Consider the following 23,583-nt stretch of genomic DNA (forward strand, 5'->3'; position numbering starts at 1 on the left):
AAAGTTGAAAGCAGTGTCTGTGTTTTTGCAGCTTGCTTCGGTTCCCTGTTGGCAGTTCATTGGTTGGATTAGCCAGATGATGGCACTACTTGACAAGGATGAAGCAGCAGCCGTGCAACATACTGTTGAAGAGATTGCAAATACCTATCCCCAGGCAATCATCTACCCTTTCATGATCAGCAGTGAAAGTTACTGTTTCAAAGATACTGCAGCTGGTTGTAAGAATAAGGAGTTTGTAGAAAGGTGAATTTGCAATCAGAGTAGCTCTTTTGTATGTTTTTTTTATTCAGGAGTGGAGAGATTTATTTATTTTTTCTAATGAAACGGTTTTCTTTTGGGGGCATGAGAAACATTAGAGGGTAGTCCCATGTGCACTGTGTTCTCATTTAAAGGCACAGGGAAAACCAATACATAAGCTCTCTTAGTATTAGACATACTCAGGTTGGTGGCCTGAATACTTTCTGAAGTGTTGAGCACATATAGTTCCTAGGCTGTGGGAAGTTAGAATTTTTTCAAAGAAAAACAAGAAGACCACAGAGAGGCAATACTGGTAATTCTGTGGTAGTCAGTTTCTTTTTCCTTTTCTTACTCTGCTGAGGCTGAAGGGAAATCAGGTGCATGTTTAGGCTCTTACTGTAGCAGACTTCACAGCAGTGAGAGTCAGTGCCCATCAAAGGTGAAGATGAAGCTAGCTTGGATGTTTAGAGTCACCAAGCGAGAGCAGAGATATTTAAATATAATAGATGCTCCTACCAGACTTCAGAGAGGGCCAGTGAAATGGATGCATGTTATCTTTTGGGGAATGACAGCTCTTTGTTGTAGTCTTCTCTACTTATTCAGTGTGCAGCAGGCACCTTCCTCTACAAACTCTCCCTTGCCCATTTTGCCATGCAATAAAACCTGAGTTAGTCCCCAGGGAAAAGTCAACGTTTATCACACAGTGCTGTAGAGCCACTAATACAATTTTAGGTGTCCTTTTGCCTTTTTTCAGATCTCTGATAGGTTTGCTGAATTTCTTCACTTAAAAGAAGAAGATAGTCTTGTGCTTCACAAACTGTTGCCCTTGAATAACTGTTGTGACAGGATGTATAGTCTGGTTAATGCCCATTTCTGTTGCAAGTATGCTTTCCACTCCCCCATCAAGCTCCTATTTTCATAGTGGGACACAATAAAAAATTGGGAGCCGCATGGCAAGGACAATCATGCAGCACACGAGAGAATTCTGAGGGAGTCCTCCTGCCTACCCCCAGATTATTTTGCCAGATTCTTGAATATAGCAGGCAATCTGGATCATTGCTTATCTGCAGGCCAGGTGGTTATGGTAGTTCCTGTTGCATTGTGATGTGCTTTTTTTCTCTTAAAGGCTCAAGAATAAGTTGGACAGAGGAGGAGTATTTCAAGATTTTGTTTGCTCCCTGGAACAGCTCTCTAATCCCATAATGCTTTTCAAGGTACAGTGTATTTTTTTTATTTCCCTCCTTCCCCTTCATTCCTCACCCTTTGTTTAGGAAAGAGAGAGCTGGGTGGAGCCTGCTGCAGTTTGGTTGACACCACAGCTGCAGGAAGCCATTCAGCCCAGAATCAACTGGTGATGATGTCGGGGTGCTGTCAGCAGCTTTCACTGTCGATGGTCTCCCTCCCTGGTGCCAACTGGCTGTTTTGCACTAGGCCTTTTCAGCTCTATCCTTCAGGGTCTCTGGCCTGCTCTGTGGTCAGTCTTCCTTAATCGTTCTGAAACCATTACAGAATTATAATTTGTGGCTGTCTCCATAATTTCTGACCACTTGTGTTCTTATGACCCTTCCCTGCTCTCTGCTGGGCTTCCCTGTCTACATTCTGGCCCTGTTGTCCAAAGGATTCTCATCTTGTGTTTTGTACCACTCCTGGCCCCTCAGAGGCTTTCTTAGCTTGCACTGGACACTGTGGTAATAAACGTAATTATCTTAATAAAATAGAAACATTTTATTGAGAGACAGAATGGAAGGGAAATCTTTCCATAGCCTTTTGATTGCTTTTTTGGTTGTCAAAAAACACGTTAATTGACTATTAGTAAATGCGGTAACGCAAATGCAATCTGAGCAGATTACCGAAGAGTGAGGGTCAGTAAATGTTTTTGCAGTGCTCATCTGTTTCCTTCTGTTTGCAGGATTGGGTTGAGGATGTCAAAAACGAGTTGGTAAAAGCTCAGAGGAATAAAAATAAGCTTAAGGAAATGTACGAAGGAATGTACAAGAATTTGGGAAATTTAGAGGCTCCTGGACTTGGATTGCTGAGGAAAAGGTTTATTCAGGTATGTGTGATTACTGAGTAGTGTTGGCATCATGTTTTTTTCTAGAAGACACTAGAAAGTCAAAAGAGGGGACCAGATCACAACTTTTACAGGTGCTGCAGGACTTGATGAGACAAGAGGTCAAGTCAGGAATACAGGACTGGGTTTTCTTTGCTGGAAGCTATGGACTTCAACTTCCAATTCTGATTGCCCTGCAGAACTAAATGTTCCCCCTTACTCAGTTTCTGCCTCCCCTGTCCTGCATGCTGCCAGGTTCTCAGGGCCTGGGCCTCTCTGGCCATCCATGAACCTGCACAGGAACCTGGTATTGTTTTTTTCCCTGCTGCCAAGGACGTATGAGCACTTTAGGGTGTTATGCTGTATTATGCTACTCAAATTTGCTGCTGATACAAAGTTAATTAGGGTAAGTTATTCAGAAGAGTTACAGCTATGAAGAATTACAGAAAGGACTTCACAAAACTGACTGAGATCTAAAGTAGTGAAAGTCAGTATAGAAAAATTATTTGATGCATGTGGAAAAAAAAAAAACCTAGTTTCACATATAAATTCTTTGGGTTTGAGCTGATGTCAATTCAAGAACAAAATCTTGATTTGTGACAGTTCTGTGAAAACATCGGCTGTGAATACTCAAGAGCAGTCAAGAAAGAAAAGTGGCTATTAGTCATTATTAAGAATGAAGCACAAAACATGGATTTATACATTGACATAGCAGCCTTCTCTGATTCTTGCATCTTGAACACTGTAGTCCTCGTCCACAGTTCTCAACATAGATGTAATGAAACCAGAGAAGGTTCAGAGCGGCCAGAATAATCAGAGGTACAGAGTAATCTCTGTACAAGGAACAACTTTAGCATTCCTCCAGTTGGAAAAGACACAATGAGGACAAATACAATAAGGCTCTCAATATCAGGAGTGTGAAGCATGGAGTAAATATTCTGTGGAAATGGCAGGTTCAAAACAAACAGTGAGAAGCATTTCCTCATTCAATACACATGTAAGTGCTGAACTCCTGCTGCAGGGTATTATGGATGCTTTCATTGGTTCAGCTAGCAAGTAGACAATAGCATTGGGAGGGGGAAAATGCTTTGAGAGCTTTTACATACAAATGTAGGCTTCTGGGTCCAGAAATCCCTGAGCTGCAAATTGCTGGAGGCCAGGAGAAGTGATACTCTTGTAGAAGCGTGGCTGTATGCTTGTACTGTATGCAGATAGCCCCGTGGCCAGTGCTAGGTGGATCCAGGTCTTTGCCATATGGCCATTCTTATGTCACATTAGCATTAGATAAACTTACCGGAGTGTCTCTAGGGAGATTCCTTCCCCATGAGCAGGGAAGGTGGAGGATGTGAGTAAGGTGGGGTCGGGAGGAGGTGAGGTGAATTAGGAGTTTAGGGGCATACTTAGCCCTTTGAATATGTTGCTGCAAGATAAGCTGGGTCCCTGATGATAATGACTTCAAACTTAAGAGTACGGGGATAAGAATTTGCAGGATGTGCCACCATTGGGATGGGGGTAGAGGGAGAGGAGCAGCTGTAGGTTGAGCCATACAGGATACAAGCGCAGCAAGGGACCTAGCAAGCATGAGGACAAAGGCAGTCTGCGTTTGGTTGCTGGGACGGTTTGTGTGCACTTTGGCCCACTTAAACAAAAAAATCCATGACTCTCAAAAGTTGAAACATGCAGTAGTAGATGATACTGCAAGTAGTGCTGATGGATTTTTAATTGTTATTGAATTAGCAGGGAGAGAAGAGCGAGGGAGATGCTGGAAGAGGGGTAGTGGGTTTGTTCCCCTCTGTTGAAGGGAAGAGGGAGAGCAGAGCAGTATTCCTTTCACACGCTAGCAGCTGCAGAAGAGGGTCAGGATGATGGTGCACAGACTCTGAATTCTTTGCCTTCATGATGCAGTATTAATGGAGAAACAGTGTGCTGTGAGGATAACTGTATAGTTTCTAGTGTCCTTGCTGGAACAAAAAAAGTTGTATCTCTTGACTAACACATAAAATTGCTCTAATGTGGAGTACTTCAGGATTGTAATCTTCATATCTATTATTTATGTACAGTTTCAACTGTAATTTAAACAGTAAAAATCTTGCTTTTATTTTTAACATGAAATTCCAGTAATGCATAAATTAAACACTGTTGATGGATTGTGTTAATTAATATACAGTATTAAGGCTATTAAATATGTGCTGCTTTGAATTTTAAAATAAGTCAAAGAACAGAGCAGAGAAAGCAATCAGATGATAGCTGGAAATAGATTTAAAGTGATAAAGATTTTGCCTGTAGCAGTCTCTTCTTCAAAAGGATAATACTTTCTGTATTTTCATTTACTTCAGTGAAATAGCTGTGTCCTTCTTAGCTTGGGAGAAAAATGATCAGGCACTGAAAAAACAAGTGAGCTTACATATCTTTCCAAGCCATTAATACCAGTGAGGTCCAAGAGGGGACATCTGTTTTTTCTAGAACCTTGAGTTATGAACACAAGAAGTCAACTCAGTTAACTACTTGCCGATAATACTTACTTTGTTTATTAAATAGTTCAGTATGAAATGTCTTTGCAGTTCTCCTTTATCAGGATATTTAAAATACTTTTAAAATATGGGTTTATACATTTTACATCCAAATTATCTCAAAGTAAATCATGAATAATAAATGTGATGGTAAATAAGACATTGAAATTTACAATTTCTAGCATGATGCAAAAAATTCTCTTAATACATGAAGCTGTATGACATGCATTACATATATGTGTAATATATCTTTTGGTTAGCAGAAAAGATATATATAAAATTACTTAGGCTGTATTTGCTTGCTACGTAGTATGGTTGCTGCTAGTTAAAAAAAAAAAAAGGAAGAAAACAACAACAAAACAAAAACAAACAACCCCAAAACCAAACAAAAACCCAGACCTTCCATAAAGCACAGAGTATTCAAGTTCGGGGCGGGGGGCGGAAGGTTAATTAACTTACCCATTTGTATTGTTTTTTACCATTTCTAAATCAAGTAGTTGAGGTTTTTTGGGTTTTGTTGCATCAGTTTGAAAGTGTAATAACATCTAAAGACTGGGACATGAATTAAATGTTCTGATAGTAATCCTATATTTAGCTTCATGATGGAATTTGTATTTGTTTAATAGGTACAAATTTAAATATTTGTGTTTTATATTTATACTTCACTAGCTGTTCTTAAATTTTTGTAAGCAGATGAGGTACGTGTATTAAGTTTAATGAGCAGCATTATCGATACGCTCACTCAGAATCGAACTGCAGCTGGAGGAGGTAGGGAGGGATAAGCTTCTGATTTTGATACAGCAGAAAGGTTTATGATCTAATTCTACAGATCTTTGATATCACTGCATTTGTAAAATGTAGATATTTCTGTTGATGATAGCTGGTGGGTCTACCAAACAGGCAGTGAAAAGGTTCTGATGGACTAGAAATAATGGAGAAAAAAAGAATCGGACTGGAAGGACGATTTATACATTTTAGGAGCTCAGATGAAGCTGTGTGTGTAGATAGGAAGATACCATTTTGGTGTTCCTGGGGAGTTCCTAGCCCTGTGTTAACAGGATTCCTTTCTATAAATGAACCTCAGGCTTTTGGGAAGGACTTTGACCATCATTTTGGAGAAGGTGGTTCAGAACTGTTGGATATGAAGGCTAGTGACTTTGATGCGATTGCAACTTCTCTCCTCTCAAAAATGAACAAAAACCATAAAGAACCTGGAAACCTGAAAGAATGTTCACCGTGGATGAGTGAATTCAAAGCTGAGTTCTTGAGGAACGAACTAGAAGTTCCTGGTAAGTTCCCCTTCAGTGTCAATGGTGACCTGTCTCTTAGAAGAAAGTTGCTACTCTTGAGCTCTACTTCTTATGTTGGCTATACAGCCCTTCTTTCTGGCCTTACGCAGAGGGAGATTTCATCTGAAATAACTCTGTTCATTCATCATCTCTTAAATCTGTTCTTAAGCTGTAGTCCTGATTTTTAAAATTGTATCTAAAATTGTATCTCTTACCTAAGAACTTAGTATTTTTTTAAAGGCCTGACTCCAGAAAATCTGATATATAAATCTAATGTGTTTAAATCTACTTCAAAAAGGATGTGTCTTCTTAAACCATTAAGAGCTTAAGAAGAAAAGAATTTTAGTGACTCACAGATAAAATCATATGATGTGTATGATGGATTTTTATGCATTTTAAAATATTTTGTTCATAGTTACCATTCTACCAATTTGACAAAATACTAGGAAGCGTGTTCTGTGCTTAAACACACTTCAAAAAAAAATTAAAATCAGTCTATGTAACTTTTTTCTTCTTTTACTTTTTTCCACTACCACTTCAGGTCAGTATGATGGAAAAGGGAAACCACTGCCAGAGTACCATGCAAAAATCGCTGGATTTGATGAACGGGTATGTTTAGAAGTTTGAGTCCAAATCCTGTTTGGTATAAATTTGAGTCCATATTCCATTTGAAGAATTTGACAATAGCAAGGTTGTTGCTTGTGTACACATCTTGCAGCACGTAAAGGAAATAGGCATTTGTTTTTCTAGTAGTAACTGAGCAACTTTATTATGTCATCTAGAAATGCTAGATAGGCTTAATTTCAGTGATGATTCTGTAAAGCCAAGTCTTCTTACACAAATATTTTGCTTTTTCCTGTCTTCTTCCAAGATAAGTGTAATGGAATCCTTGAGGAAACCAAAACGTATAACAATCCGAGGCAGTGATGAGCAGGAGTATCCTTTCCTTGTCAAAGGTGGTGAAGACCTGCGACAAGATCAACGTATTGAGCAGCTGTTTGATGTAATGAACATCATCCTTTCCCAAGATGCTATGTGTAGCCAAAGGAATATGCAGTTAAAAACTTACCAGGTCATCCCCATGACAACAAGGTAGGAATTTATCTTGAAGGAACAGAAATCCTTACGTTAACATTTATTGCTGTTGGGATGTTGGAAAGTGAGATTTCTGTGTGCCAGATTCTGGTTCAGAGTGTTCTGGGTCTTGGTTTATTTTTTTTTCTTTTCCGTTTAAACAACATTGAAATTACTTTGTCTGGAAACTGTTTTTCAGAGTATATTTAAATTGGTAGCTTTCAACTCTCTTTTAGCAGGCACTAGAACATGTTGCTTCCTATTTGTGGTGTTCCTCTAAAGTTCAACTCTGAGCTACTTGTTCGCATCTCTGACTTCTTTTGTTCCAGACTGGGACTCATCAAGTGGCTGGAAAATACTTGTACTTTAAAAGAATTCCTTAAGAACAGCATGTCTGCAGAGGAAGACATCAACTATAACAGGTGATGCTTGGTTTAGCTGTCTGTTCTAATAGACACCACTACTAATGGGTTTCTCATGATACTGACAATCTTGTGGCAGCATTTTCTGTTTTCTAAAAGAAAGAAATAAAAGCACCTGTAAGCAAGGAAGCAGTTTGTACTTCCTGACCCAAATTAGTAATTGGCAACTGTTTGTTTAATGAGTACCATTGTACCTGGAATATCCTCCACCCAGCTTGTTTAAACAAGAGGCTTATAATCATGTGTGACGTCATTATCATCACCATTTCCTTATCAGCAGATTGATTTTACAAGCAAAGGATTTTGATCTCTTGATTTGATCAGGCAGGAAATGGACGTAGGTCAGCAAGGGGGGGAGCAGAGCAGAGGGGAGGGAAGGAGAGCAGAGCCGAGCGGAGACAGAGCTATTCAAAACCTGGGTTCAGCAGTGAGTCAGTGATGGGGGAAATTGGCAGCAGATGCAAAAAAACAGAACTGTAAAAGAACGCTGTCTCTAACTTTATAACAAATGCTGGGTTTGAATAAATTAGCTTTCTTTCTCTTGATTGTAATTGGGGGATGAATATTTGTAAAATTGATTTAATTCTAGCATTTCAGCCTGTTTCTGTCCTGGAATTTAGAAATGTGGTTTTATTTACCATCATTGTTCTTAGCACATAATCTCTGTTTGGGTTTGTCAAAGTGGTGTTGTCACCATTTATTTTCACTAGTTCTCTTGTTTATGGGGCAGGTTGGAGGAACCTCCAGCGTGGAGGTTGGACTCCAGAGAGTCTTTATTTCTACAGTTACTTGATTTTGTGGGCAGTTTAGGAACTACTTTTCCTGCTTTCCTGCTGTCTGGTTCACTTTTGTGAACAGCAGCAGTATTATGTTGGTCTCAGTTCATTGACTGGGAAAGTGGAAGAGGATTCACATGGAACCACCTCATGAGGGGAGAAAATTTCTAATATACTAAATGTAGAAAATCAGTGTCTTTCTAAAAATAATTGATGATTTATCCAAAAAAATAGCTTTATTTTATTGTTGTATAAAGACTTCAAATATTTTCCCGTATGTTCTTTAGTCAAGTCAATTAAGATACTTAATAGAGCTATGGCTGAATGATAGCACTCACAAAGGAGAATTCTGATTAAATCCTTGGTGGCAATATTTTGGTTGGGGTGGGGGGAGTAACTTTCTGAAGTTTTGAAATCTTTTTCTTTATCTCGAAGTGATGGGCTGCGCAGTCTGTAAATGATAAACACTTCTTAAATGGAAAGGATCTCTATCTCAGAACGTGCTTTGGAAGGAAGAGGGAAAGCAGGTGCTCTGCTAAGTTGCTGCCTCTCTGGAATAGAAGTTTAATGTCTGGTGTATTTAGTTAAGATGGGAGAAAAATATCAAATTATTCTATGAGCAGTGCAACTAATGAAGACTGGCTTCTTGTGGATTAATACCTTAAGTCCTCTAAGCCCCCATTCGTCCTTTCCTATACACACTGAGGAGATAACGGACTGCCTTCCTACATTCCCTACCTGTTTGGATAGACAAACGGCAGCACATACAGTGGTAGGCTACATAATGCCTCTCAAATGGATATGAGACTGTGTTAAAAATATCTTCCTCTCCCTGGAAAAATTATTTTGGGTCTGTCTTCTCAAGGCAGCATCTAATTTTCGCAGTACCTTGTCGTGGTTTAAGCCCAGTTGGTAACTAAGCACCACACAGCCTCTCGCTCACTCCCCCCTCTGCCCCAGTGGGATGGGGGGGAGAATCAGAAAGGTAAAAGTGAGAAAGCTCGTGGGTTGAGAAAAAAACAGTTTAATAAGTGAAATGAAATAAAATAATAATGATAATAAAAATTGTAATGAAAACAACAACGAACAAGAAAGGCAAGTGATGCAAATGAAAACAATTGCTTACCACCCTCCAACCGATGCCCAGCCCAAGCAGCAGTCCCCCAGCCAGCTTTCCTCCTAGTTTATATACTGAGCATGACATCATATGGTATGGAATATCCCTTTGGTCTGTTGTGGTCACCTGTCCCAGCTGTGTCCCCTCCCAACTTCTTGTGCACCCCCAGCTTACTCGCTGGTGGGGTGGGGTGAGAAGCAGAAGAGGCCTTGACTCTGTGTAAGCACTGCTCAGCAGTAACTAAAACATCCCTGTGTATCAATACTGGTTTTAGTACAAATCCAAAACACAGCGCTATACTAGCTACTATGAAGAAAATTAACTCTATCCCCACCAAAACCAGCACATACCTATTGACAAATTAACACCTCTGAAATGTCTAATCTTCTGTCAAATATGACTGAAGTGCATTCAGAACTGGGGGGAAGGAAGTGGATGGATCAGCATATGCACTGACTGCATAAAATTCATTGCCATAGCAAGGTTAAAATTAATGTAGGCTGTAGCTTCCTGAGTCCTCCTGCGTATAAAAATCACATAGGTCATAGCAGCACACAGCCTGTGGATATTCCAAGTACAGAGTGGTAAGATAATACAGGGAAATCATCAGCCCTTTTTTTTTTTTTTTTTTTTTTTTTTTGTCCCTAGCAAAAAAGGACCTCGTGCTACCTATTCTGAGTGGCTGTCCAAGATGGGTGGAAAGGCGCAAGGCATCTCTCGATACCATGTTATGTACAGGTAAGTTTTAAAAGAGAACTGCATATAAATTACAGAAATTAGAATGTGCACACACAGAGTTGTAAAAATTCCAGGAAAAAAAATTATCTGCATTATAATATGCTGGCTAGATCTGATTTTTGCCCATTTTACTACTTTGTCTTACTGGAGATGCTCTGCAGGAGGAGTTTAGTACTGCCAAAATCCCACCAGAGTGCAGGAACGCTTCCAGAAGCTTGCGCACCTACTTAAGAAAGTGTCTAGAAGCAAATGCTCCTCTTCCACTTTATTTTCTAGGTGTCTTGTTCCTGATGATGCAATTAGGTAGGCTGCCTCAGAGCCAGAGCACTTGCTGAAGTTTGACAGAGAAAGTCATTGTGATTCACTGAGAGTTTAAGAATATTTGATGGTTTGGGTCCCGACTTGAGCATCCTCTCAGAGGAATTTCCACACCTGTCTAGATCTAGCACTGTAGTGGGGGAAGGGAGGTTGCCAGTGGGGCATTTCTTATCAGCTCGTATCGGCTCCTTTCAGGTGCAACTAGACTGGAAGGAGAACACCCAGCACATTCCAGCTGCTCAGGAGCATTCCAGCTGCTCAGGAGCATTCAGTTTTCAGGACCAGATGTGGGCTAGTCCAGAGCAGTTGCCCTCCCTCCCCACATGCATATGGCACAAATGTCCTCAGGACCAACTGTTTAGTTCTGTGGCCTCCCCTTGTGCTGCACTACTTTCTAGTGTCAATATAGACTATGCATGCTGCTGAGAGATGTCATTTGGGTCTTAGTTTCTCTGCTTGCAAGAGACTATCCAGCCAGAAAGAGCACAATTGTATTGCTGTATTAAAACTTAACCCATCTACTTAATTTGGGGGAAACTAGACAAAACTACCTACTGTTTTGTATTAAGAAATGTCAGTCCTGGAAATAACTACTTGGAAAAAAGAGAAGAGGAGGTATTTTTAATATCAGGTAAAACTTCTTGGGCAACTCTGTGTGGCTTGCTGTATTGTTTACTGGGGTAAGCAAAATTTGCTAATGCAGTCATGTACACATATTAATTTTTAATGTCCAGTGGGCTGTTAATTCAATAGCTAACATTATTCTTTCATTTATTTGCAGAAACGCTAGCCGTACAGAAACAGTTATGTCTTTCAAAAGCAGGGAAAGCAGTGTTCCAGAAGACCTGCTGCGGTAAGTGTGCTGTTAATGACTGCACGTTGTGAAATGAATGTTGGTGTTTTATCTGTATGCAACAAGTGACTTCTGTTTTGTTAAGGCGAGCCTTTGTGAAAATGAGTACATCTCCTGAAGCCTTCCTGTCTCTGCGGTCCCATTTTGCCAGCTCTCATGCACTGATGTGCATCAGCCACTGGATACTTGGTATTGGAGACAGACATCTGTCCAACTTCATGATTAACAAGGAGACAGGTGGCATGGTGGGAATAGACTTTGGATATGCATTTGGCTCAGCTACGCAGGTATTTGTTTTCTAATTAATTTGTTACAGCTTTTGCATATAATACATGCAATTACATATGTATTCTCGGTACTAAATTCGATGCTTCTCATTTGCCATCGTTCTGATGCAAAATAATCTTTACAAATTATTTCTAGTTAATAAAATAAAATCTCAGTTTCCAGATATTCTCAGACAAGCAGGGAGCTATAGAGTTTCATAGAGTCTATACAGTGGTGTTGCGTATAGTTCAGCCATGCTTTCAACCACTATCACTAAATATTCATGACTAGAGCTTTGATGTCACAACTCAGTCCTGTTCTACCGAGTCGCACATTATTTTCAGTTAAGTGACAAAGAGGGTTTCAAAGCTTAGAAAGAAAAAACTATTTATTTCTAATCCTTCTGTTCCAAGGTTTCTTAATTCTTGTTTTCTTTTCACTGTCCTTCCCCTTGGCTAGTTTTTGGGCGTGCCAGAGTTGATGCCTTTTCGTCTGACTCGCCAGTTTGTTAATCTGATGATGCCAGTGAAAGAGTGGGGTCTCATTTACAGTGTGATGGTGCATGCCCTACGGGCTTATCGTGGGGATCCAGATCTCCTCATCAGCACAATGGATGTATTTGTAAAAGAGCCTTCTTTGGACTGGAAGGTGGGAATTTTTCCTGTTACCTTTTTCTTCATGTGAAAATTCTTTAACTTGTAATAAGGATAAAACCGAGCAAAAAGGAAGTATTTCTTGACGCTCACTCTTAGTCCTCCTTTTATCTTTCTTTGTTTTATTGAGTTCTCAGAGAAACTGAACTTAAAGGATTTAAAATGACAGAATTCTATATTGATGGACAAAGAATAGTAGCACGTCTGTGTTATCAGTGTACTGTTCTTTATCTGCATGATAATCCTAAAAATGTGGGTATCTCTTGATCACATTATGTCACTTATGGCAGCAGCATAAATATTTTCAATTTTTTGCATTGAGCCTCTTAAATTTACATAACAACACTGTATATATCAAACTAATAATTACAGAGAAAAAATCTGAAACTAGTTGCACTTCAGTAACTCCAGTTGTAAATTAAATTTTAAGTAATAGTCAGGCTAGATATCATCTCACTACTTTGTCCTCCATTGCATCTGCAGTTAAGAGTTACTGGCTTGACTTGCAGTGGCTTAAAGGTCTTTTTAAGTATATGATTTATGATAAATAGGGCAAATTTGTTTTCTCTTTAGAACTTTGAACAAAGACAGCTGAAAAAAGGAGGCACGTGGATTAAGGAAATAAACACATCTGAAGTAAACTGGTACCCTTTGCAAAAAGTCAGCTACGTCAAAAGAAAGCTTACAGGTGCCAATCCAGCAACAATCACTTGGTAAGGTGCTCTCCTTTTGCTTTAAACTGCTCCACTAAGAGCTTTGCCAGTCTCCTGTGTCAGATTTTGCTCCTTTCAGATAGAATGGCAGCTAGGAAAAGAGAAGAGGCAGACAGGGCAAAATTTCAATGAACCTCCTGTCAGAATCATTTTAGTCCACATACAAGCTCTCTGAACCACCCTGCCAGCCAAAACACCAGATATCTCCCTGTGAGTGTTCTTGCTCCAACTCGGGCCTCCTGAGCAGTTTTACTGTTCCTGGCAACACAGACATCCCCACCCTGTAAGCCTTCTTAACTTCTCAGTCCTCAGACTGCTGTTCTTTATGCTCGTCTCCACAGCTTTTAGGCTAGGGGTAGTATTTAAAGTGATACGCTTCTGCTGGACAGTTGCTTGAAAAGGAATCTGAACCAGCTGTATGGGAGGCATGGAAGTAAGCTGCTTCCCAAAAACATCACATTCAAATCTGATGGCATTCTCAGGTTATTTATGTCAGTCTAGTCAAGTCTGGCTCAAGCCAGAATGTCTTTAAAGTTCACTTAAAGTACAATTAATCCCTTTCATCCTCTTTTAAAAAGACATTTTGGATTAATCAAAAAAAAAAAAAGAGGCAAAGAAAGCAAGCCTGTTTTAAAACCATACAAATACTGAAGAGTGCAGAACGTGGGAGGAGTCCCTTTTGTGGTCAAGGCTGAACTGAAAAAGGCAGCAAAATACTTCTTGCAGACACAAATCAGCAGAGCAGGTAAGGAGATAACAGCTTGGATGTGAACTGCTGCATCCCTCTTTCAGTTAGCGACCTCTGACAAGATTGAAATACTCATGGTAAATACTCACTAGTAAAGGACACCCAAAATCACCAGTCTTCACTGGCCCAGCCTTCTACAGCTGTTGAACAGTCACCACATCCTGAAAAATAAAGCTCCATGAATGGTGTTCAAGTACTGTTTTGTATTTTAAAATCTATTTCAGATTTTCTGCTTGTTTTTCTTAGTAAGAGCTTATTTTTGTGTTCTCAATTTTAGTGATGAACTACGCCTGGGCCATGAGAAATTGCCTTCTTATAATGATTTTGCAGCTGTGGCTCGTGGTAATGCTGATCATAATATCAGAGCCAAAGAGCCAGAGGACGGACTTTCAGAAGAGACCCAAGTAAGATGCCTCATCGATCAAGCGACAGACCCCAACGTTCTTGGCAGAGTCTGGGAAGGATGGGAACCCTGGATGTGAGGGACTGCTCTCTAAAGCCCAGTCTGCCAGGAGGAGCATCCCCTAACACACAGCTGCAACCAGATGAGAATTTTAAGGCCAAAAAGGAAAAAAAACTCTTAACCACTTTTATCAACATCGGTTAACTTGACTAATACAGAAAATAATTTTTTTTGTAACCACCATTCTGCAGACCTATGTTATTTGTAATTAAAACTAGAATATTTTCTTACCAATAGCAACAGTGAAGCACGTGGTAAAATTAAACAGAAAATGGCTTTAGCTCTAGATAACACCTAAAGTATCTGGATGGTTATTTCATTACTGGATAATGAGAAAGCAATGATGAGACCGTGCCAGTTTGTTCCAGCGGATTGTTTTTTAACGATTAGAGGTTATACTCCATTATCTCTGTCCTTTAGAGGTCTGCACTCCTCATGTTGTGTTAATTGCAAATTATTTGTGTGGCCAAAGCCAAAAGTAGCCACTGCTGACACAGCAGAGCGCTGTAAGCTTCTTGCCATAACTGCAGCACAGCACAGGAATGGCTACTGCACTTTGGTATTTGCTTGTGCCAAAGTTGTGCCAGGTGTGGCTTTTCCTCTCTGGCAGACAGTTTTCAGGTAACCTTGGGGGCAACTGCAGTGCAGCACAGACAGCAAGGGGGGCAGAGATGGTTCTCTAAAATATTATGGTTGTTTATCACCCACAATTCATTGTAGGAGATAGTTTCCATTGAGGCTTTTAATAATTATCGTAAAAGGTGTAATAAAAATGAGTCTTTGCCCTTTCACTGCCTGCAAGCTTTCCCTCCTTCCTGCCTCCGTGGCGATGGGGCAGTCCTGGTCTCGCTGAGGGCCACGGCTGCCGCTGACACCAGTCTCAAACGAATCTTTCAGCTGGAGAGCAGAGGAATCTGCCTTCTAGATACAACTCCATGAAAAACTTGTGATAGGGAAGATTGCTCACGGAGGCCTAATGCTAGGGAGGGAGCTTTTTTGTTTCAAATACTTTTCAGCAACAATTACTATTCCTTCTTAATAAATATGCTCAATTGTTTATGTCAATAGTGTTACAAATCAAGAAATTCAGAATCTTTTTCTCAGATTTTATTAATGAAAAATATTGTTCGGCTGTATTTTTGTAGAGGAAACATCTATTTAAAAATAAAAATAAACCTTCATATGTATACCTCATTTCAAAAGTTAATTTAGGGCACTTAAATCACAGAAAACATCCACATTTACCTGTTTATAGAGATGATAATTAATGGACAGCAGTTTTTTCATGAGTGTGCAGTATAGTCTATTTTTATATACACTTGTGTAAGATGTTTTGGTGCATTTTGTTCTTTTAATCTCTGGTATCGATAAAGACGACGGCACTATGACTAAAGCTTGGTTAGGTGAGGCACTCAGCTTTCACCTTGTCATTCCACAAATACAAGAAAGTTAAGGTACAATAAAAAGCTCCATGAAAAGGCTAGGGGACATTTGGAAATCAAGCGGTTGGTCGTACGAGGTGTTTAATGGCACTTTTGGCACATACCTCAGGTATTTACTAGGTACTTTGACCTGTACTGCCGAGGACAAAGTTTAGGTTTATAGTTTAACAAGGCTCTTCTGGTAGGACTTTTGATACCTTCAGCAACAATAGATGTTTGTGCGCAGCAGACCTCCCTCCAGCACCAACTGAGGCTTCCTTGGCCTTCCAGAAGGGGCCGGAGCAGGAGGGCAGCTCAGCCCTTCCAGGGGAAGGGGACTGTGGTGAGCTCTGCCCTGTGCCCTCCTCTCCCTTTAGTCCATAGTAAAAGGCCCTCAGGCCAGGGGTGAAAGCCTTCGAGATGGGTGAACGTACCCCTGACAGTGCAAAAAAAGCTTAGAATACATCCATGACAAAGTAGTTAAAAGCTCAGTTTTGGCCCTGAAATAAGTGCTATAATTGGAAGCCTCAGCTCCATCAGTCCTACCTAGTGATGGATCTAAGGAGCAAAGCACAAAGCTGGTGGGTTTTCATGAGCAAAAACACATCCTATGCGAAGCAAGTGGAATTGCCCTAATGGAGCTTTCCCTGTGCAGCTGAATGAGCCTGAAAATAACCTCCAACAGATGTAAATTGCAGCTGCTGTCCCCGATCCCAACTGAAGAGTGCTGCTCTCAATAAAATACAGCAGTTAAACAGAAAGGCTGAAGCCAGCCCGTGAAACAGCAGGGAAAGTACTGACGCAACGAAAACCTCAAGTCGCTGGGCTTGGTGCTGTACAGGGTGGGTTTGTTCGGCTTCCAGAAAAGAGTAAGATGGTGTGCGGCTCAGAGTCGGAGACTGCTTCAGGAATCATGGTGCAAAACAAAACTTAGTAACTATCCACAAGTACGGCAGAATATTTCCTTCTTAGATTAAATAACCAGATGTGCACTGTGTCAGGAAGTTCATTAGTTGCATCTAAAAAGCTATGTAAACCATTAGCGTATGTTCTCGGTGGATTTTTCTTAGTGTACAGAATAACATTACTGTTTAAGCTAGTCCTTACCATCCCTGTCAATCTTAAAATTTCCCTCTAATTAAAAATAATACTGTTAAACACAGAGGAAAGCTCTGCAGCTGCAGTCTGCAGCCCTCTCCTTTCCCAGCTGATAAAGAGGTTCCTGCATGCTGCTCATTGTGCTCAGGATTTTCCCTTAGTCCCCACCACAGCCTGTCCAACTTCAATGTTATCTTGAGGTGTCTGTAGCTGAGATGTGGTACAGCACCAGCACACCTTCAGGCACAGGAAGGAGCCTACGAGCTCTCCGCAAGAACGATGAATTGGGCTCATCTTCAGCCGTGGAATAAGGAGTTCCCTACAGCTCTTCTGGCCTCATGCTGAAGGGTTTGGCCAGCCGCTTCCTGAAGTCAAGTAATCGTCTACATTTAGAGACGCTTCTCCCCAAACTTCATGTTTTTCAAAATCGAGGTGTTAAAATAAGCATTTATTACCGCTGCTTTAAAATCGGTGGTTTTTTCCCTCACAAGGACGGAGGATGAGGGTCTGCCAAGTCACTTCATTAACACCGTGTGCCTCATTTAGAAATGACCTGGGGTTTAAAAATTTCATTTTTAAGCTATGCTGCTTGTAAGAAACGGCACCTATGCAGAAAGGTCACACCCTGGCAGCGACCCACAGCACCAAATGGTGTCACTAGTCTTGTAGCAAAGCTACCAAAGAGCTACAAAACAACAGTGTTCAGAATAGGGTGTTACGGTGTTTTTGTTGCAAAAAGTTTTGGGAAGGAGTGGCCATAAGGGACTGGAAAAGATTTTGTTACAGTTTCCACATTATTTATAGGGGCTTTTTGTTTGCCTCCTGGTTTGCATGGGTTTTTTTTTCCTTTTTGATGGGACTGGAGTGGGTAACACTTGCTCTACCTGTCCATTAAACTCCCAGTAAATGATACTGTGCAAGATTTCATCTGGTGAGGCGGAAGACGTAGCCGTGTATTTGATCTCACAAATCTTGTCCCTGCTGGAAACTCGTGCAAAACCTGTATCAGGAAAAGGTTCAGAGCATCCACCGAAGAGTATGAGAAAACGAGGAGCCATTTCCCTGCTGCAGCACTTGGCCTTTTGGGAGCCCAGGTATGTGGAAGGTATAATTCAGCAGCTCAGCAGCCACAAGTGCAGCTGAGCAAGCCCAGCCCGGGCTGGCACCGCCAGGGCTCAAACGCCCGCAGGGAGTCAGAGCACGGAGTTTAAAAGAGCTAAAAAGAAATATCCTTTCATTCACTGGCAAGTTCTTCAGCCGCTGACAGTGGGGTGGCCGCAGGCTGGATCGGTGCGATGAACTGACCCAAGTGAGTACAAGTGATGGGTGAAACACCGTTACAGCGATTCAAGATGCAGCAGAGGCACGAGCCCTGGCAGAGGTGGGATGAGGGGTTCGGGAGGGTCCGTCCAGCAGTCACTGTGCTGCCTTATGAGAGCCAACGCCAGCCTCAAGGAGGTACTGTCACTCCCTAGGAGTGCGTTAGCAGGTCTTTGACTCTGCCCAAGCAACTTGCACCTCCTCACCTGTATGTCTCATTCCCCCGTCAGCCCCCAAGTGCCGTTCCTGGCTTCTAGCTCTGGAACGAAACGATCGCTGCACTCCTGCTTCTTGTTGGGGGGAGGAGAAAACCAAGCAAATCACCCCTCCATCTTTTTCCCCCTCGTCAGCTGGCTCTTTGTCACCATCCCGCCAGCCTTCCCCTGTGAAACCCGGTGGTGCACCATGAGGTGCTTCCCCTGGACAAAGTGTCCCTCCCACAGCCCTGCTCGGCAGCTGCCTTACCCCAGCCCATGAATCCCCCAGGAGCCGGCGTCCTGCTGGCGCTGCCTCAGCCCGTAGCAGCCCAAGAGCAGAGGAGGGCTCTGTGGGCTCCGCAGGACCAGCCCAGCCTCGCCAGGCTCCCGGCCCTGCTGCCCCAAAAAGTCCTGTGCTTCTGGCTGGGTTGCCAGAGGTGAGCACACTGGGCAGAGGATGGGGAGGATTAAAGCCAGGCTAAAGCACTGCCCCATTTCCTCGCCTTCCCTGGGTGGCCTGGCCCCCATTTGTCGGGAAAAACTAGTCAGAAATACAGTGTGATTTAATTCCTGTCCCTGGAGGGTTCACAGTCCTGGTGCTTCTCTGGGATTCACAGCCAGCACTCTAGAGTAATTTAAAGTTTTGTCTTTTCTCTGTAAAGTTTCTTAGAGAAAGGTTTCTTGTCCTTTCTCTCCAGGTGTAAATGCTCCTCTTTGCTTGATTTGGAGCAGGAACCTCAAACAGGTTTTAGAGAAAAATATTCTGAAATTCAGATGTGCAAATATTCCTTACTGCTGTTTAAAACTTACTGGAGCCCAGAGAGAAGCCATGATTCGGTGGGTCAGGTACTCAGCAGGACAGGTGAGGGGATCAAGGGCTTGTCTCTGCTTCACTCTCCATGAAATTATTTATGCAAATGGGAACAGACTCAGCTGCCAGGATGCCAGACTAATCCACCCCAAGAAACACTATGGCGTGGATATAGTCCTGCCTTCAGCCCAGCGCTTTGGTAAACGACAAGTATCACTTCCTCACCTGCTCCTGGACGCTTTGCTGCAGGTGTAAGTCCACCCCAAGGCTTCACACCCTGCGTGGCGCATGGGGAACCCTCCGAAATGCACTCCTGAAATCATACATCTCAGTTAGGCTCAGCAACAAACACAACCAACTTGCCTTCCAGGGGACAGCTCTCGCCGCTCGGTTTTGGGGGACAGGTGGTGGCAGGTGTGACCATGAGCTCTGAACATGCCTCCAGGTCCTGATGACACTGTAAGCAAAGCTGCACCCTCCACAATGGGGCTTAGGTGTGACACAGGTGGCAGATATTGGGGCTTATGCAGAGCTTCCATGCCCAGCAGGTCGCTGTTTACGGAGGGATTTTGAGAACCTATGGCAAGGTGCCCAGTGGGGGCCAGGTGACCTGGCTGTGCATCACGTCTCTTTTTTGGGGTAACACGTGATGGGCATTAAATGAGACTGTTCGGGCTGTCGCAGTTGCATTTGCACACCAACGCCGCCTGATGACCGGCTGCCCTTTGGGGCTAAGGACTTCAGTGAGCTGAAAGCGTAACACAGTTCCACGTACGAACAGTCAAATGAGATGCTTTCCAAGACAAATTATAATTTTATGGCTACAACAGGTGAGATGTATCGCCTTCCAGCAACCAACGGACCCTGTCGCAGAGCAAGGGGGAGAGAGAGCGGGTGTCACTGCCTTGCATTTCTGAACTACCTTCCTGTGCTTCGTGCACCCACCTCTCTACGCTTCATGCAGAGAAAAAAAGGTCCAGGATCACCACGCGACAGTTCCCTGCCGGACAGCTGGGCCAAGGGCAGGTGGCGCAGAGCCATGCGACGTGAACGTACCCCAGTGCTGGAGGGCAGAAAGTAACAACATGCAGACCTGGCTTTGGGCATATTATTTTTCGACGATGTAGAGAAGGAAAATTTTTTGCACCAGAAAAAAAAAAAAGAAAAGCGACCACTTCTTGTGTCACCCTCAAGTTCAGTGCTTAACGCTCAGGTAGGTAGAGGTTGGATGATCAAACCCCTGAGGAGCAAAGCAAGTCAAGTTTATTTAAACACAACATCTCTGTGGGGTTAACTGCAGCAGTAGAGTTAAAAACAAAGCAAAGCCCCTCCATGCAAAACCTCACCTGCCGGGCAGAGCACACCTAACCTGATCCCCCAAGCCTTCCCGCGAGGAGTTTACGGCCAAAAGGAGAGCATGTACCAGTCCTGTCCCAACTATTTATGTTAAAATACACACCCCTTTGATAAACAGCTGTGTTACTGCAACAGCTGCGGTAGCGGCAGATGGAGCCCTGCCCAGAGCGAGGCAGCAGGCCCGGCATGACCGGCACGTACCCACGGTCCCCAGAAAGCCACTGCCGAGCGGCACAGCACTCCGCAGGGCACAGCTTCACGCCAGCAGTGTCATCTGAGTGCTGGGCTGAAAAGTCAGCGGCTGGGCTGGTCCTACCGAAGCGTAATAAATCTAGCCGGGTCTTCTGGAGGGAAAAAAAAGAAATCTGAAAATCGACTTTTCTAAAAGTTGGGGGCTTTTGTGTTTCTTTTGTAGTTCGGTCCCTGGGGGTGAAGCCAGGGTTTTTAAAACTGTTTTATGTAACTGGAAAACGTAGCACTTCACATATTTGAAATGAAACTAAATATTTTCATTTCTCTGATACTTGACAATTTAATAGTAGTAGTTTATTGGATGCGTGTGGGGGGGTGTGCATCATTACTTACTGTAAGTTTTTTAGAGAGGCTGCACTTCACGCAGGCAGCGTGCAGGAGCTGAAGATGCCTTAGAGACCCCTTTCCCACCCGAGCATCCTGCAAGAAGTCCGAGTGGCCACCCTGTCACTGGGGGGGTGGGGGTGTGTGACTTACAGCCCGCTCACGCGAAGCTGCCCGTGCTCCCGCAGGAGCGGAGCCTCGGGAGGGCGCTAGGGTGATACACAGAGACACGCGTGGGGCCGGCAGCATCTTTCCCGTATCGCCTCATCCGAGACGCCGCTGGGGAAGCGCGTGTGGGGAGATGCAGCGCGGTGGCGGTGGGGTAAAATGGGCTTTTTCCGCCAGCTTTTCCGCTGGGCTGTATGGAAGTAAGCCAGGAAAGGGGGAAACTGACGCTCAACCGGAGTGTTGCAGGGGGAACGGGGGGCCGGTACCGGCGTCGGGGCAGCCCTCCCCGGGGCCTGCCCCCTCCCCGCACCGTCCCGTCCCCCCCGGGGGGGCCGCCCCCGACCGCGGCCACCCTCCGCCGGGAGGTGGCAGCTCTCCGCGGCGGGAGCCCTGCCTCCGCGGCCGCGCACCCCACCCGCTCCCGCCCCCGGGTCCCCGGGGGTGCCGGGAACACTCGTTCCCCGTCACTGGGGCAGGAGGCGGGGCCGGCGCCGTATAAGAAGGGACCGAGCGGGCGTTTCGCTCCCAGGTCCGGAGACGCCTTGTCCCATCCCCGCCTCCTATCGCCGAGCGCGGCGTGACCCGAACCAGGACCGGCCCCCCCGCCCCGGGAGGCGAGGCGACGGCGGGACGGCAGCAGGAGCACCAGTAACCCCCAGCAGCAGTGGCAGCAGCGGTACCGGCGCCACCAGTACCAGCGGCCCCAGCAGCAGGCGCGACAGCAGCCCCGCTCCCCACCTGCCCGCGGCGGAGGCTGGAGCCGCGATCGTCGCGGAGCGGCGGTTGGTGCCCGCGGCCCGGAGCCCCCGCGCCGCGGCCGTGCGGCGCCGCGTCCCGCTCGCCGATGAGCGCCGCCGCTCTCTACAGCCTGGACTCCCCGGCATGCTATAAGAGCTGGTGCCTGGAGCCCGCCAACTTCTACGACGCCAAGGTGGGCAGCGGCGGCGGGCCGGGTGCCGCCTGCAAGCCGGGGGCCCGCGGCGGCTGCGGGATGAGCGGCGAGGAGGCGGGGGGCGGCCTGGGGGGCAGCGGCACCAACCTGGCCGAGCTGAGCGCCGCCGCCCCGGCCATGTACGAGGACGAGAGCGCCATCGACTTCAGCTCCTACATTGACTCCATGTCGGCCGTGCCCAACCTGGAGCTGTGCAACGACGAGCTCTTCGCCGACCTCTTCAACAGCAACCACAAGCCCGAGCGGGGCGGGGACTACGGCGAGTACCTGCCGCCGGGCGGCGGCGCCGGCCGCGACCCCGCCAAGGACCTCGGCGCTGCCATGACCACCCTGCTGGGCGCCGAGCCCCGCACCGCCTCCTCCTCCTCCTCCTCCTCCTCTTCCTCCTCCTCCTCCTCCTCCCGCGGCGCCCTGAAGCAGGAGCCGGACTGGAGCGACAGCGACCTCTCCTCCTCGCTGCTGCCCTCGCAGATCGCCACCTGCGCCCAGACCATCATGAACCTGAGCGGGCAGCCCACGCCGCCCACCTCCCCCGAGCCGCCGGGCAGCAGCTCCCCCTCCAGCTGCAGCACCCGCTCGCCGGGCCCCGCCGCCGCCGCCGGGGCCGGGGCCGCCGTGTCCGGGCCGGCGCAGGGCGTCCCGCCGCCGCCGGCCGCCGGCGGGAAGGAGCGCGGCGGCAAGAAGTGCGTGGACAGGTTTAGCCCCGAGTACCGGCAGCGCCGGGAGCGCAACAACATCGCCGTGCGCAAGAGCCGCGACAAGGCGAAGCGGCGCAACCAGGAGATGCAGCAGAAGCTGCTGGAGCTCTCGGCCGAGAACGAGAAGCTGCACAAGAAGATCGAGCAGCTCACCCGGGACTTGACCAGCCTCCGGCACTTCTTCAAGCAGCTGCCCAGCGCCTCCTTCCTGCAGCCCGGCTCGGGCACCGACTGCCGGTAACCGCGGGGGAGCGGGACGGAGAGCGACGGACTCCGGGAGACCGTGGATAAATACCTCAGAGGGCCGGGCCGGGCCGGGCCGAGCCGCGCCGCGCCGGGCCGAGCCGCGCCGGGCCGGGCCGGCCGCGGGGAGGAGGCGCGAAGCCGCGGTGGGACCTGCCGGCCGGCGGCCGCTTTCTGAATGTTGTAGCGACGCGGGGCGATGCCTGGGTCTTTCACCACCCACCTTGCAAAAAAAAAAAAAAGGAAAAAAGCTAAATATCTTCTTCTTTTTTTTTTTTTCTCTCCCCTTAAATTATTTTTGTAATGGTAGTTTTCGTCTTTTCTACATTTTACTCATACCGATGCAGCTATGGTACATCTGTTAAAATGATTCAAACCCCATGTATTTTAGACAGTAGGATGACAAAAAAAAGACTGAGCATGCTCGACCTTTTATATCAATTTTTACAGCATTTCTAAGAATAAAAAAAAAAAGCATTTAAAATCAACCCTGCTCTCCTTTGCTCTGTGTCTTG

At 45.1% G+C, this 23,583-nt stretch overlaps 2 protein-coding genes across 2 annotated transcripts in view; both read left to right on the top strand.

Annotated features, from left to right (window-relative positions):
* The window catches only part of PRKDC (protein kinase, DNA-activated, catalytic subunit), an 84,236-nt gene extending 68,864 nt beyond the window's left edge, over positions 1 to 15,372 (top strand). The window contains exons 74-86 of the mRNA XM_059815869.1: positions 32 to 243; positions 1,364 to 1,451; positions 2,147 to 2,290; positions 5,882 to 6,086; positions 6,628 to 6,695; positions 6,958 to 7,178; positions 7,490 to 7,582; positions 10,124 to 10,213; positions 11,313 to 11,384; positions 11,470 to 11,671; positions 12,111 to 12,299; positions 12,878 to 13,017; positions 14,043 to 15,372. Coding sequence (XP_059671852.1) covers positions 32 to 243; positions 1,364 to 1,451; positions 2,147 to 2,290; positions 5,882 to 6,086; positions 6,628 to 6,695; positions 6,958 to 7,178; positions 7,490 to 7,582; positions 10,124 to 10,213; positions 11,313 to 11,384; positions 11,470 to 11,671; positions 12,111 to 12,299; positions 12,878 to 13,017; positions 14,043 to 14,247 — 1,929 coding nt within the window. The 3' untranslated portion in view covers positions 14,248 to 15,372. The remainder of the gene's footprint in view (positions 1 to 31; positions 244 to 1,363; positions 1,452 to 2,146; positions 2,291 to 5,881; positions 6,087 to 6,627; positions 6,696 to 6,957; positions 7,179 to 7,489; positions 7,583 to 10,123; positions 10,214 to 11,312; positions 11,385 to 11,469; positions 11,672 to 12,110; positions 12,300 to 12,877; positions 13,018 to 14,042) is intronic.
* Positions 15,373 to 22,019: 6,647 nt separating this feature from the next.
* Positions 22,020 to 23,136, top strand: CEBPD (CCAAT enhancer binding protein delta). Its single transcript, XM_059815538.1, has one exon. The coding sequence runs from the start codon at positions 22,020 to 22,022 to the stop codon at positions 23,064 to 23,066; it is 1,047 nt and encodes a 348-aa protein (XP_059671521.1). The 3' UTR covers positions 23,067 to 23,136.
* Positions 23,137 to 23,583: the final 447 nt, after the last annotated feature.

The sequence above is a fragment of the Gavia stellata genome, chromosome 3 (genome assembly GCF_030936135.1).
Source record: "Gavia stellata isolate bGavSte3 chromosome 3, bGavSte3.hap2, whole genome shotgun sequence".
Lineage (NCBI taxonomy): Eukaryota > Metazoa > Chordata > Aves > Gaviiformes > Gaviidae > Gavia > Gavia stellata.